General features: G+C 40.7%; 1 protein-coding gene across 1 annotated transcript in view; it reads right to left on the bottom strand.

The window, feature by feature from the left end:
* LOC120022203 (A-kinase anchor protein 9-like) overlaps window positions 1-15,801 on the bottom strand; it is a 138,930-nt gene that overhangs the window by 80,666 nt on the left and 42,463 nt on the right. The window contains exons 16-19 of the mRNA XM_038966076.1: window positions 12,448-12,508; window positions 9,343-9,711; window positions 4,127-4,420; window positions 577-675 (exon numbers count right to left, since the gene is read on the bottom strand). Of these exons, the coding sequence (XP_038822004.1) occupies window positions 577-675; window positions 4,127-4,420; window positions 9,343-9,711; window positions 12,448-12,508 (823 nt within the window). The remainder of the gene's footprint in view (window positions 1-576; window positions 676-4,126; window positions 4,421-9,342; window positions 9,712-12,447; window positions 12,509-15,801) is intronic.

The raw sequence follows: 15,801 nt of genomic DNA, 5'->3' as shown, positions 1-15,801 counted from the left end.
AATCAAGAGATGTTCATGTTCATTCCTAAATGACCACATTGTGTGTACTGGTGAAGGCTGTTGAGGTTTCTCCAACAATCTCTTTACCTTTGAGCTTCAATCTTTATATTTCGTCATTTGGTTGAGATTTAACAGTTTGACATTTAAATTAGAAACGAAAAGAGTAGGTACTTTTCATGTCATAATAAGTTAGGCTATTATGCAAAGAGCACATAGTGCCAACTGAACGTCAGTAAACGCAGTCAATAGATTAATAGGATTTAATGTACTGAGGGTATAACATATTAATAACTAAACACATCAAGGTGCCTTCGGGGGCTGGTTGCAAAAAAATAGCCTGAAGACATTTCAAATCACACTACTGAAAGTGAGTCTCCATTCATCAAACACTGAATATCATTTAGGGATTCTGAACACAACTCCGAAGACATTCCAACTCGCACTACTGATAGTAAGTCTCCATCAAACACTGAAAAACTGCATCATCACTATGGACTCTGAGAGCAACTCTGATGTCATTTAGGCTGAGGTGGAAAGTAGTAGAGGTGCAACTGAACTTTAAAATAAAAACATTACCTTTTCTTTCTGTGAGACTCTGCTTTTCACTTGCGCTTTTGCTCTTTCCTTCTTTCTACTTGCTTTTCTCTCACTCTCTCCCTCAGAGGAATATCCCATCTGCAATAAAAAAGCAAGTAGCCTTAATTTATTCAATGACCAAAATGATCGCATTCACAATGACATAAAATGGCAGTTTGATGCTTCGACTCAAAATGTTAGAACATTTGTGATGCAGTGGTGTGAACACTATGTGGTAGCTGAGCAAACACCTATCGCCTGTGCACGTTTGTCAAGTTGGTGGTGCATGTCTCTAAACATGCAACCTCTTCCACACACACACAAAGGGGAAAAAGTAGCCTAAATGCATGCAAACTCCAGCTATGAACAACCCTGACAACCAAAAAACACAATCCGGCAGTTGCAGTTACAGTTGAAGTCTGAAGTTTACATACACTTAAGTTGGAGTCATTAAAACTCATTTTTCAACCACTCCACAAATTTCTTGTTAACAAACTATAGTTTTGGCAAGTCGGATAGGACATTTACTTTGTGCATGACACAAGTAATTTTTTCCAACAACTGTTTACAGATTATTTCACTTATAATTCACTGTATCATAATTCCAGTGGGTCAGAAGTTTACATACACTAAGTTGACTGTGCCTTTAAACAGCTTGGAAAATTCCAGAAAAGTATGTCATGGCTATAGAAGCTTCTGTTAGGCTAATTGACATCATTTGAGTCAATTGGAGGTGTACCTGTGGATGTATTTCAAGGCCTACCTTCAAACTCAGTGCCTCTTTGCTTGACATCATGGGAAAATCTAAAGAAATCAGCCAAGACATCAGAAAAAAAATTGTGGACCTCCACAAGTCTGGTTCATACTTGGGAGCAATTTCCAAATGCCTGAAGGTACCATGTTCATCTGTACAAACAATAGTACGCAAGTATAAATACCATGGGAATACGCACCCGTCATACCGCTCAGGAAGTAGATCAATTATAATTCTTAGAGATGAACGTACTTTGGTGCGAAAAGTGCAAATCAATCCCAGAACAGCAGCAAAGGACCTTGTGAAGATGCTGGAGGAAACCGGTACAAAAGCACCTATATCCACAGTAAAACAGGTTCTACAGTGGGGAGAACAAGTATTTGATACACTGCCGATTTTGAAGGTTTTCTTACTTACAAAGCATGTAGAGGTCTGTAATTTTTGTCATAGGTACACTTCAACTGTGAGAGACGGAATCTAAAATCCAGAAAATCACAAAAGTTCTGCTTTTCTGATGTATCAAATACTTATGTCATGCAATAAAATGCTAATGAATTACTTAAAAATCATACAATGTGATTTTCTGGATTTTTGTTTTAGATTCCGTCTCTCACAGTTGAAGTGTACCTATGATAAAAATTACAGACCTCTATATGCTTTGTAAGTAGGAAAACCTGCAAAATCGGCAGTGTATCAAATACTTCTTCTCCCCACTGTCTATCAACATAACCTGAAAGGCCGCTCAGCAAGGAAGAAGCCACTGCTCCAAAACCACCATAAAAAAGCCAGACTACGGTTTGCAACTGCACGTGGGGACAAAGACCGTACTTTTTCGAGAAATGTATTCTGGTTTGATGAAACAAAAATAGAACTGTTTGGCCATAATGACCATCGTTATGTTTGGAGGAAAAAGTGGGAGGCTTGCAAGCCAAAGAACACCATCCCAACCATGAAGCACGGAGGTGGCAGCATCATGCTGCTTTGCTGCAGGAGGGACTGGTGCACTTCACAAAATAGATGGCATCATGAGGGAGGAAAAGTATGTGGATATATTGAGGCAACATCTCAAGACATCAGTCAGGAAGTTAAAGCTTGGTCGCAAATGGGTCTTCAAATGGACAATGACCCCAAGCATAATTCCAAAGTTGTGGCAAAATGGCTTAAGGACAACAAAGTCAAGGTATTGGAGTGGCCATCACAAAGCCCTGACCTCAATCCTATAGACAATTTGTGGGCAGAACTGAAAAAGGCGTGTGGGAGCATGGAGGTCTACAAACCTGACTCAGGTACACCAGCTCTGTCAGGAGGAATGGGCAAAAATTCACCCAACTTTTTGTGGGAAGCTTGTGGAAGGCTACCCAAAACGTTTGACCCAAGTTAAACAATTTAAAGGCAATGCTACCAAATACTAATTGAGTGTATGTATGTAAACTTCTGACCCACTGGGAATGTGATGAAAGAAATAAAAGCTGAAATAAATCATTCTCTCTATTATTCTGACATTTCACATTCCTAAAATGAAGTGGTGATTCTAACTGACCTAAAACAGGGAATTTCTACAAGGATTAAATGTCAGGAATTGTTAAAAACTGAGTTTAAATGTATTTGGCTAAGGTGTATTTAAACTTCCGACTTCAACTGTAAACAACTTATTTTCCAAGTTGTCTTCAACATTACAGGATTTGTCTTTAGTGTGTGTTAGGAGGACTCTCGTCACATTATGAACATCAAACCCGGCATCCAACGTCATCATGCAAGTAATGCCTAATCATGCAATAAATGTTTTGTGAAAAGCTTGGTGTGTTTGTGTGTGTGTGTGTGTGTGTGTGAGCAGCACACCATGAGTGTGAGCAGGACATCCACACAGTGAGCTTTCAAAATAAATGAATATTTAAATCAGCATAAATACTGTATCTCAAGCGTGTAAAACACAGGGCTCGAATGACAGCTCAAGTACTCAGATCATACCAAAATGGTGCTTATATTTTCTCCCACACTTACCACTTATGAGGACATAGAAATATCTACTGTACGCTTTCAGGGAAAGTAAGCAAGCACTGTTACATTGAGGCTTGCTAGACCCTTTAGCAATGCCAAAAATCTAAACGAAAAGTTACTATGGCATATACTTTTTGGCGTTGCGTTAGTTTTTGTCTCATACATACTTTTGGTGACAATGCTAGCAAACAGGCTACGGTCTTCCTAATGAAAATAAGACCCCTGTGGGTGTAGCCAATATTGCGGCCAAGTGAAGCATCTTCGGTTAGACGTCACAGCCTCTTCGATTAGGAACACTTTGGACATGTGTTAGTAGGCTATGGCTTAGGCTAAAAAAGTATTGAGAAAAAGAGCTAGAAGGAGAAGGAGCGAGGGAGACAACGAGTGTAAGGACACAGTGTTATCCTTCAAAAGGCCCCTGAAGGGGTTGTACAAAGCAAACCACACCATGTGAGGTATAATAATATCCCTCCCAAGGCGATCAAGTGGTTTAACCCACTAAGTGCTTCTCAATATTGAGAGCAATGGGTTAGACGAGACAATACTTGGCAGGTGAATGAAAATCACTTCACTTCATTTTCAAACTCGTCATTTAACACAGAACTACATTCAGCTTCTACGGAGAGTGGTTTCATGTGGTTAGATTGCATGTTTCGAAGAGCTTAAAAACGCATCCAAGTACTAAGCCTGTGCATCTTAGCAACTAATGCCAACCTAGGTGTTGTAACCCCAAATACAAACAATGAACACATGCTACTGTGCAAATCAAAAACTATCCAGAAATCCCCCAATGCTAACCTTCTCAGATCCTGGACCTCTGCGGCAAAGCTGCTCTTTAATCCCATGGAGCTCCGCAGTCCTCTCCTCCAGCTCCTTCTCCAGCCTTTCTTTTTCCTCCACGAACCTCCTCTGCACCTCCTCCAGAGAGATGCCCTTGGTGAGTGAGCTCCTAGTGGTCTGCTGCTCCTCTTCCACCCCTGCCTCGTCCTCCTCGGACTGGGTCTGCATGGCTGAGGTGGTCTCGCGGGCGCTCTTGGTTATTCGGGCCAATTCGCTTTGCTGGGCAAACTCCACCGACATCTGAACTATGACCTAGGAGATATGCGTATGAGCCCATCATAGTGGAATGGTTTAAATGTAATGTTGACAAGTGAAAGGCAAAACATTTTTAAATGTATATTTTCAAATAAATTTGAAAGGCAATTCAATCTAGATAGAATGACTAAAAGCACTGCTCCTCACAAATAAATGCTAAAAGAGCATCTTCCTATCAAAAACACCTTGGAGCAGGTTAGAATACATGCTTTGTACATAAGTACTTACGACACCGTGTGTGTTATTTTTTTGAAGTTCACAGGATTCACTACGCCCTAAGATACAGTTAGTGCTTTAAACATACAAAGGCTGCACATAAAAAAAATAGCCAAATGCCTGAACTCACCAATATTCTCAAGGATGTTTTTACATTTTTTTATTTATTTTAAATTCTTAAGGGGTGGATCAGCTAAATATTGCGGAAAGATTGTTGCTTCCATCAAGGTAATTGTCTGCATCATTTCCAATCCCCCATATATTTTTGGGGTAAATATATCCATACACATACAGTGGGGAGAAGAAGTATTTGATACACTGCCGATTTTCCTATTTACAAAGCATGTAGAGGTCTGTCATTTTTATCATAGGTAGACTTCAAATGTGAGAGACGAAATCTAAAACAAAAATCCAGAAAATCACGTATGATTTTTAAGTATTTAATTTGCATTTTATTGCATGACATAAGTATTTGATACATCAGAAAAGCAGAACTTAATATTTGGTACAGAAACCTTTGCTTGCAATTACAAAGATCATACGTTTCCTGTAGTTCTTGACCAAGTTTGCACACACTGCAGCAGGGATTTTGGCCCACTCCTCCATACAGACCTTCTCCAGATCCTTCAGGTTTCGGGGCTGTCGCTGGGCAATACGGACTTTCAGCTCCCTCCAAAGATTGTCTATTGGGTTCAGGTCTGGAGACTGGCTAGGCCACTCCAGGACCTTGAGATGCTTCTTACTCCTTAGTTGCCCTGGCTGTGTGTTTCGGGTCGTTGTCATGCTGGAAGACCCGCCCACGACCCATCTTCAATGCTCTTACTGAGGAAAGGAGGTTGTTGGCCAAGATCTAGCGATACATGGCCCCATCCATCCTCCCCTCAATACGGTGCAGTCGTCCTGTCCCCTTTGCAGAAAAGCATCCCCAAAGAATGATGTTTCCACCTCCATGCTTCACGGTTGGGATGGTGTTCTTGGGGTTGTACTCATCCTTCTTCTTCCTCCAAACACAGCGAGTGGAGTTTAGACCAAAAAGCTATATTTTTGTCTCATCAGACCACATGACCTTCTCCCATTCCTCCTCTGGATCATCCAGATGGTCATTGGCAAACTTCAGACGGGCCTGTACATGCGCTGGCTTGAGCGGGGGACCTTGCGTGCGCTGCAGGATTTTAATCCATGACGGCGTAGTGTGTTACTAATGGTTTTCTTTGAGACTGTGGTCCCAGCTCTCTTCAGGTCATTGACCAGGTCCTGCCGTGTAGTTCTGGGCTGATCCCTCACCTTCCTCATGATCATTGATGCCCCACGAGGTGAGATCTTGCATGGAGCCCCAGACCGAGGGTGATTGACCGTCATCTTCAACTTCTTCCATTTTCTAATAACTGCGCCAACAGTTGTTGCCTTCTCACCAAGCTGCTTGCCTATTGTCCTGTAGCCCACCCCAGCCTTATGCAGGTCTACAATTTTAGCCCTGATGTCCTTACACAGCTCTCTGGTCTTGGCCATTGTGGAGAGGTTGGAGTCTGTTTGATTGAGTGTGTGGACAGATGTATTTTATACAGGTAACGAGTTCAAACAGGTGCAGTTAATACAGGTAATGAGTGGAGAACAGGTGGGCTTCTTAAAGAAAAACTAACAGGTCTGTGAGAGCCGGAATTCTTACTGGTTGGTAGCTAATCAAATACTTATGTCATGCAATAAAATGCTAATTAATTACTTAAAAATCATACAATGTGATTTTCTGGATTCTTGTTTTATATTCCGTCTCTCACAGTTGAAGTGTACCTATGATAAAAATTACAGACCTCTACATGCTTTGTAAGTAGGAAAATCGGCAGTGTATCAAATACTTGTTCTCCCCACTGTATATACATACACATACCTATATATATATATATATACATTCTTTTTTTAGAATATACCTTTATTATTCCCCGCAAACCCTACCACCCCACCCCAATCGGAGTAAACTAATAAACAATAACACTTAGGCTTCTATCTTTAGTTTATACATATTATACACATTTTACAGACACAATCTATTTTACAATAGTTATATTTTGTTTGTTTTTATCCATCCAGTTTGATTTCTATTTGTAACTGTGCTATTTCACAAAATTTCTGAACCTATATACAATCAAACAGACCCCGTATGTTTACCATTGGTTATCTTGTTATTAGTCCCACCCTTCAGCTCCATTCAACCCCTCCCATCTATCTCTCAACACAATCCATTTTGGATTTCTATTTGCCATATATTTTTTAGCTGTGATGCTTCACAAAAGTACTGAACCTTTCTATTCTCATAGCTTCTACAAATTATTTTTAATTTACAAACATTTTTGCTAAAATAATTATGTTATTGATTGATTGACTATGGCTTTTCAAATCCCCCAGTATTGCTATCTGAAGCGTTAGTTCTAGGCAAATGTTGCAATTCTTCAGCCATTCCTGGACCTGTGACCAAAAACGAGCTACATATGAACAATACCAAAATAAATGATCTAATGACTCTGCCTCCTCACAGCAAAATCTGCATAGCTGGAAAGATTGTATCCCCCATATATATAACATTCTGTTGGTTGCAAGAATTTTGTACAGTAATTTAAATTGAAAAATTATACGTTTTGAATCAGGCGTTGTTTTGCGTATCAATTCATAAACCATGTGCCATGGAATGGGTACATCGAAAATCTATTCCCAACTATTTTGCAATTTATATGGCACAGCTGTCAGTTTTTTGGTCCTTAAATGAAATTGGTAAATGTTTTTATTTATCACATTTTTCTTTAACCATTTATGTTCATTAATACAGGGCCAACATACAAGTTTCCTTACTTTTTTCCCCTTCTACTTGCCTCTTCCATTAAGGCTGCAATTAGTTGGTAGTAATTTTGGGTAGAGCAGACATTTCCACTTGTCTGTGTTAGCTGCATGTGTGACATAACTCCACCAGTTCTATTTATGATATCATTCACAAAAATTATACTTTTTTTTAATCAATTAGTATATTTGAGTTTAACCACAATATTTGTTGCATTATTTGTTCTGTCTTTTCTGGTGGATTAAACTGAAATTGCAACCAACTTTCTAAGGCTTGTTTAAAAAATGACGATATTTTGGAGATAATTTCCTTTTCAAACAACCGAAAGTGAGCAGGTGTAATCTGAATAAAGGGAAAAAGGCCATTCTTGAACATAGGATGACATTCCTACCAATTTACTAGAGAACCAGTTTGGATTTAAGTATAACTTTTGTATGATTGATGCCTTTAGTGAGAGGTCTAACGCTTTAATAATTTCTTTCCACAGTAGCAAGATCTTATCTATTTTTGCTAACTTTCTATAAAAATGTATTGGAGTGAGATCATGTCTTTCTTTTGGGATTTGTAAACCGAGTATGTCCACATCTCCGTCAGACCATTTAATTGGTAAACTACACGGAAATGTAAAATATGCCTTTTTTTAGTGATCCAATACATAATATCTTATCATAATTTGGTTTTAATCCAGAGAGGATAGCAAAAGTATCTAGATCCTTTATGAGGCCGTGGAGAGATTCTAATTGTGGTTTTAAAACAAAACATGAATCATCAGCATACAATGACACCTTAGTTTTTAAGCCATGGATTTCTAATCCCTTAATATTATTGTTTGATCTAATTTTAACAGCCAACATTTCGATGGCAATAATATATAGATATGCCGATAGTGGACAACCTTGTTTTACTCTAGGTAGTTTTAAACTTTCTGAGATGTAGCCATTATTTACTATTTTGAACCTAGGGTTACTACACATAACTTTAACCCATTTTATAAGAGATTCCCCAAAATTGAAATATTCTAGGCATTTATATATAAACTCCAGTCGTGCTTTATCAAAAGCCTTTTCAAAATCAGCTATGAAAACCAGGCCTGGTGTCCCCGATATTTCATAGTATTCTATTGTTTCCAGTACATGTCTTAGGTTTTTTACATTGGAGCAAATATGTCTGATTAGGATGAAGAATATCTGACACTACTTTTTTAATTCTATGCGCCAAGCATTTTGCTAGGACTTTGCATCACAACACTGAAGTGTAAGAGGTCTCCAATTTTTTTTATGGATTGGATCTACCACTTGGGTCCTGTTTCAGTAATAATGATATCAGACCTTCTTGTCACGTGTCTGATAATATACCATTTATATAGGAGTGGTTAAAACATGCTAATAGTGGTCCTCTGTGTATATAAAAAAAAGTTTTGTATACATCCACTGGTATGCCATCTAGCCCTGGAGTTTTCCCAGCCTTAAAGGCTTTAATTGCATCAAGAAGTTCCTCCTCTGTAATTTGGCCTTCACAAGAGTCTTTCTGTACAGATGTTAATTTTACATTATTATTAGGAAAAAAATCCATACAATTAGTTTCAGTTAGCGCATATGGATATGTTTAGGATATGTTTTCTTGCTTGTTAGTCTTAAATCATTCTACAAGACCAGTTTTGGTCATACTCTTCAAAGAACATTAGGACCTCAGAGATACAAACACGTCAGGAATGGAGGTTGTTCAGAATACGAAAATGTTTGTCGTTAGGAAATCAAGTTTTTTTTAACCATGTAGAAAACATGAATTTCACACCTAAGTTTGTCTGTACCCTACAATAACTCTGTTTTTCGTTTAAAAAAAAATAATTGTCCCTGTTCGGCAGTCAACTTCTTACCTTAGCTATCTCCTCCTCCACCCTCTCCTGGTGTCTCCTCTCCTGCACACCTTGGTCGCCTTGGTCCTCCGTGCTGGGTCCCTTGATATAGCATTTGCTCCCGTTGATGCCCTCCGGGTCCGGCTTCACCTGCAACCACACGTCCTCCTCTCCTTCCTCTCTCCCTCTCTCTCTCTTTTCCTGCACCCACTCTTCTCTGAGTCTGGTGAGCTCAGCACACTGTTGTTCCTTCAGCGCTGCCACCTCCTGGTGGTACTTATGGTAGAGCGCTCTCCTCAGCGTCTGCAGCAGCGCAGTCATGCCCATAGACTTGGCCGGCCCGCGTAGCTCCGCGTCCAGACCCACCAACAACGCATCCTCCTCCACCAGCTAGAGACGAGGGGGAGGAGTGGACAAGGAATAGGATGGGGATAGGATAGACACAGACATAAAAATAAATTAACCAGAGGGAAACGTATATGGAAGAAAAATAGGAGAGGCGGCGAGAAAAACATAGGAATTGAGCAAAGGTCAGAGGAGAAAAGAGGGAAAGATCCAGAGGCTTTTCAGAGTGTGTGCCCCCTCCCTTCCCCCTCAGCCACCCACTGGAGAGAAATTAACTGATTCTACTTCCTATGCCTTGAAGGCTGAATGATGCACTGATAAATAGAAGTCAGACATCCTATAGAGTAGAGTTTCAGTTCGGCTAGAGCACCACTACGTGAAGCTACAATAGTAAGTCTTTCCTTTTTCTCTCTTTTTTTCAGCTATGCCTCTCACTTAGTGAATCGTTATTGTGCTATAATAGCACCTGGTGTTGGTTGCTCTCGATAACTCATTTTCTATCACTCTCCTCCTACCTCCACCTACTTCTCCCTCGTCCTTTCCCTCCACCTTACAGTCTACTCTATGCATTCCACATCTTTCTCTCTCTCACCGGACATCTCTCCATTTTTCCTCCCTCTCTAACCTTTTATTTCTGTCTTTTCTTTCTGTCTCCCTCAATCTCTGAGCTCCTCTATTCTCCGGCTTTCTTCTCTGATGTGAGAATCAGCGTCTCACGCTGCTAGACCGGAAAGCAAGGGAGGTAGCGAGAGCAAGTGAACAAGCGGGAGGTGGATTGATCGTGAGAGACTTGACTGAAACGGACCAGGTCACTCATGTAGACAGAATCGTCCTTTAATGCAGGCAAAGACTTGATTACCGTAGTAGTATATACAGTTGAAGTCGGAAGTTTACATACACCTTTGCCAAATACATTTAAACTCAGTTTTTCACAACTACTGACATTTAATCCTAGTAAAAATTCCCTGTTTTAGGTCAGTTAGGATCACCAGTTTATTTTAAGAATGTGAAATGTCAGAATAATAGTAGAGGGAATGACTTATTTAAGTTTTTATTTCTTTCCTCACATTCCCAGTGGGTCAGAAGTTTACATACATACACTCAATTAGTATTTGGTAGCATTGCCTTTAAATTGTTTAACATGGGTCAAACGTTTCAGGTAGCCTTCCACAAGCTTCCCAAAATAAGTTGGGTGAATTTTTGCCCATTCCTCCTGACAGAGCTGGTGTAACTGTGTCAGGTTTGTAGGCCTCTTTGCTCCCACACGCCTTTTCAGTTCTGCCCACAAATTTTCTACAGGATTGAGGTCAGGGCTTTGTGATGGCCACTCCAATACCTTGACTTTGTTGTCCTTAAGCCATTTTGCCACAACTTTGGAAGTATGCTTGGGGTCATTATCATTTGCGGCCAAGCTTTAACTTCCTGACTGATGTCTTGAGATGTTGCTTCAATATATCCACATACATTTCCTCCCTCATGATGCCATCTATTTTGTGAAGTGCACCAGTCCCTCCTGCAGTAAAGCACCCCTACAACATGATGCTGCCACCCCCGTGCTTCACGGTTGGGATGGTGTTCTTCGGCTTGCAAGCCTCCCCTTTCTTCTGCCAAACATAACGATGGTCATTATGGCCAAACAGTTACATTTTTGTTACATCAGACCAGAGGACATTTCTCCAAAAAGTACGATCTTTGTCCCTATGTGCAGTTGCAAACCGTAGTCTGGCTTTTTATGGCGGTTTTGGACCAGTGGCTTCTTCCTCGCTGAGCAGGCTTTCAGGTTATGTCGATATAGGACTCGTTTTACTGTGGATATAGATACATTTGTACCTGTTTCCTCCAGCACCTTCACAAGGTCCTTTGCTGTTGTTCTGGGATTGATTTTCACTTTTCGCACCAAAGTATGTTTATCTCTAGGAGACAGAACGCGTCTCCTTCCTGAGCGGTATGACGGCTGCGTGGTACCATGGTGTTTATACTTGGGTACTATTGTTTGTACAGATGAACGTGGTACCTTCAGGCATTTGGAAGTTGCTCCCAAGGATGAACCAGACTTCGAGGTTTACCATTTTTTTTCTGAGGTCTTGGCTGATTTCATTAGATTTTCCCATGATGTCAAGCAAAGAGGCACTGAGTTTGAAGGTAGGCCTTGAAATACATCCACAGGTACACCTCCAATTGACTCAAATGATGTCAATTAGCCTAACAGAAGCTTCTAAAGCCATGACATAATTTTCTGGAATTTTCCAAGCTGTTTAAAGGCACAGTCAACTTAGTGTATGTAAACTTCTGACCCACTGGAATAGTGACACAGTGAATTATAAGTGAAATAATCTGTCTGTAAACAATTGTTGGAAAAATTACTTGTGTCATGCACAAAGTAGATGTCCTAACCGACTTGCCAAAACTATAGTTTGTTAACAAGACATTTGTGGAGTGGTTGAAAAATGAGTTTTAATGACTCCAACTTAAGTGAATGTAAACTTCCGACTTCAACTGTAGCTAACGCTAGCATCCACGCAATGCTAACCGCTTACATAACCGGCGCCTCGACACTTCAACTTCCCCTCGGATAAAAATCGGTTTAAACGTGGCATTTCACTGCAGCCTGTCACCCAGGGATCTGGGGAAGATTTTAGCCAAAGGCAGCATTCCATTCATCCCCCTCCTCCATCGCTCGCAGTGACGGCTAATGGAGTGTCTTAATTCAAATCAGGGTTTTTGCCTCGAGAAGAGGTGGTGTGTGACGGGAAGATTTGGCTAAGTGAGAAGGGAGCAAACCTTTAGTTCCTCTGCGTCCTCTTCCTCGGTCCGCAAGCCAAGCTGGGCAGCACTGGACAGGCTGAAAGACAAGGCAGAATTAAATATAAAGACCGAAGACATTAGTGAATAGTAAAGGGTTAACAAACATCCACCATGCTGAAGACAGCGTACAAGTGAATCTACTAGTATTATTTTTCAACATCTGACTTCTTATTTTAGGAGATTGGAATTCATGATTTACTTTAAGTCTGAAGTTCAGTTAATTTTCAACCACCCACTGTGTGTGAATTGCACAGCGAAAGTGCCCTGTCCAAATTCCCCTTTGGGATTAGCTAACTGGCACCATTCTATCAATCAATGTCATCATGGGGAATGTACAGTGGGCTGTAATATTTGAAACTTTGTGGATAGAAATGTAATGCATAGAACCGACATACGATTCCCTATTATTCTACATGACAGAGAAGTACTCTGAGGGTTATTCAGATAAGCAATTATTTTAGTACATGATACATTTCTATCTGAACGTTCGGTAACCTAGCCTTGCCCTGAATAAGCCCTCAGGCTTCGATACCAAAAGGCTCAAAGTATTAATATAATTTTACAGCAGGGTGCAGTAGTATCTCAGTTAATCATACCCATTTGATTAGAAGATGGTTTATCATAGCGTAACCTAACGTAGCATGCATAGTAAGTTACTTGAGTGGAGTCCTCACTTCCGTTTCTCAGGGGAAAAGGTTGAAAATAGTGTATCCCTAAAAGCCAGAAACATCTGTTTTATGACAATGCCGCTAAGGGTGATCATAGTGAGACTGGCCTCTACAGTAGCTGGTTAGCAAGACTACTCACCGGTGTAAGTCAAAATACCCCAAATTAACATGCAACAACCCCAAAGCGTGAAGACAGAGCAGTCTCTGTGTCCATTGACTACTTACAGGGTAAACAAATGTCATTTTCAAATTTGGGAGAATTATCCCTTCAATTTTCTATTGATATGGAAACACCTTGAGGATGGCCAAATGGGGAGACGGATGTTTCTGCTCTTTGCCTAGAGATGTTGGGCAAGAGAAAGCGTACTTTGTGGGTTAGTAATTAACAAACTTTTAAACAGCATGTAAATATTTCATAAACTGGGCTGTGCTGCTGGCAGATAAGCTATCATTGCTTCACTAGACTCTCCCAGTGTTTTGCATGTGAAGAACTATATCAAAAGGTCAACCTGAAGCATTCAAATTGTCTACTGTCTGAAACCGTAACTATTGTTTTTATTATACCCTCTGGGGATCAATAAAGTTTACTCAATGAGATTCAACTGCGACAGACATAATCAGAGCCCTATGTAATAATGAATACTGTATTGAACAAAAATAATAAAAGCTAAAACCTGCCTGATAATACCTACAGCGGGTAATTTGGCCATTTTTATATAAAAATAATACAGTGGCACAGCTAGCACTGCGATGCAGTGCCTTAGACCAATGCGCCACTCGGGAGGCACGTTCACTATTCTTGTACAACGTAGAAAAACCCTTGACATCAAAACCATGAAATGACACATATGGAATCATGTACAGTCATGGCCAAAAGTTTTGAGAATGACACAAATATTAATTTCCAATTTCCTGATTCAGTGTCTTTAGATATTTTTGTCAGGTGTTACTATGGAATACTGAAGTATAATTACAAGCATTTCACAAGTGTCAAAGGCTTTTATTGACAATTACATGAAGTTGATGCAAAGAGTCAATATTTGCAGTGTTGACCCTACTTTTTCAAGACCTCTGCAATCCGCCCTGGCATGCTGTCAATTAACTTCTGGGCCACATCCTGACTGATGGCAGCCCATTCTTGCATAATCAATGCTTGGAGTTTGTCAGAATCTGTGGGTTTGTGTTTGTCCACCCGCCTCTTGAGGATTTACCACAAGTTCTCAATGGGATTAAGGTCTGGGGTGTTTCCTGGCCATGGACCCAAAATATCGTTGTTTTGTTCACAAAGCCACTTAGTTATTACTTTTGCCTTATGACAAGGTGCTCCATCATGCTGGAAAATGCATTGTTGGTCACCAAACTGTTCCTGGATGGTTGGGAGAAGTTGCACTCGGAGGATGTGTTGGTACCATTCTTTATTCATGGCTGTGTTCTTAGGCAACATTGTGAGTGAGCCCACTCCCTTGGCTGAGAAGCAACCCCACACATGAATGGTCTCAGGATGCTTTACTGTTGGCACGACACAGGACTGATGGTAGCGCTCACCTTGTCTTCTCCGGACAAGCTTTTTTCCGGATGCCCCAAACAATCGGAAAGGGGGTTCATCAGAGAAAACGACTTTACCCCAGTCCTCAGCAGTCCAATCCCTGTACCTTTTGCAGAATATCAGTCTGTCCCTGATGTTTTTCCTGCAGAGAAGTGGCTTCTTTGCTGCCCTTCTTGACACCAGGACATCCGCCAAAAGTCTCCGCCTCACTGTGCGTGCAGATGCACTCACACCTGCCTGCTGCCATTCCTGAGCAAGCTCTGTACTCGTGGTGCCCCGATCCCGCAGCTGAATCAACTTTAGGAGACGGTCCTGGCGCTTGCTGGACTTTCTTGGTCACTCTGAAGCCTTCTTCACAACATTTGAACCACTCTCCTTGAAGTTCTTGATGATCCGATAAATGGTTGATTTAGGTGCAACCTTACTGGCAGCAATAGCCCTTTTTGTGCAAAGCAATGATGACGGCACATGTTTTCTTGCAGGTAACCATGGTTGACAGTGGAAGAACAATAATTCCAAACACCACCCTCCTTTTGAAGCTTCCAGTCTGTTATTCGAACTCAATCAGCATGACAGAGTGATCTCCAGCCTTGTCCTCGTCAACACTCACACATGTGTTAACGAGAAAATCACTGACATGATGTCAGCTGGTCCTTTTGTGGCAGGGCTGAAATGCAGTGGAAATGTTTTTGGGGGATTCAGTTCATTTGCATGGCAAAGAGGGACTTAGCAATTAATTGCAATTCATCTGACCACTCTTCATAACATTCTGGAGTATATGCAAATTGCCAACATACAAAATGAGGCAGCAGACTTTGAAAATTCATATTTGTGTTATTCTCAAAACTTTTGGCCACGACTGTAGTAACCCAACAAATGTTAAACAAATCTAAATATATTTTAGATTCTTCAAAGTAGCCACCCTTTGCCTTGATGACAGCTTTGTACACTCTTGGCATTCTCTCAACCAGCTTCATGAGGAATGCTTTTCCAACAGTCTGGAATGAGTTCCCACATATGCTTAGCACTTGTTGGCTGCTCTTCCTTCACTCTGCGGTCCAACTCATCCCAAACCATCTCAATTGGGCTGAGGTCAGGTGATTGTGGAGGCACGGT

Source organism: Salvelinus namaycush, chromosome 27 (genome assembly GCF_016432855.1).
Source record: "Salvelinus namaycush isolate Seneca chromosome 27, SaNama_1.0, whole genome shotgun sequence".
NCBI classification, from domain to species: Eukaryota; Metazoa; Chordata; class Actinopteri; order Salmoniformes; family Salmonidae; genus Salvelinus; species Salvelinus namaycush.
This window is presented reverse-complemented; position numbering and strand designations above follow the sequence as displayed.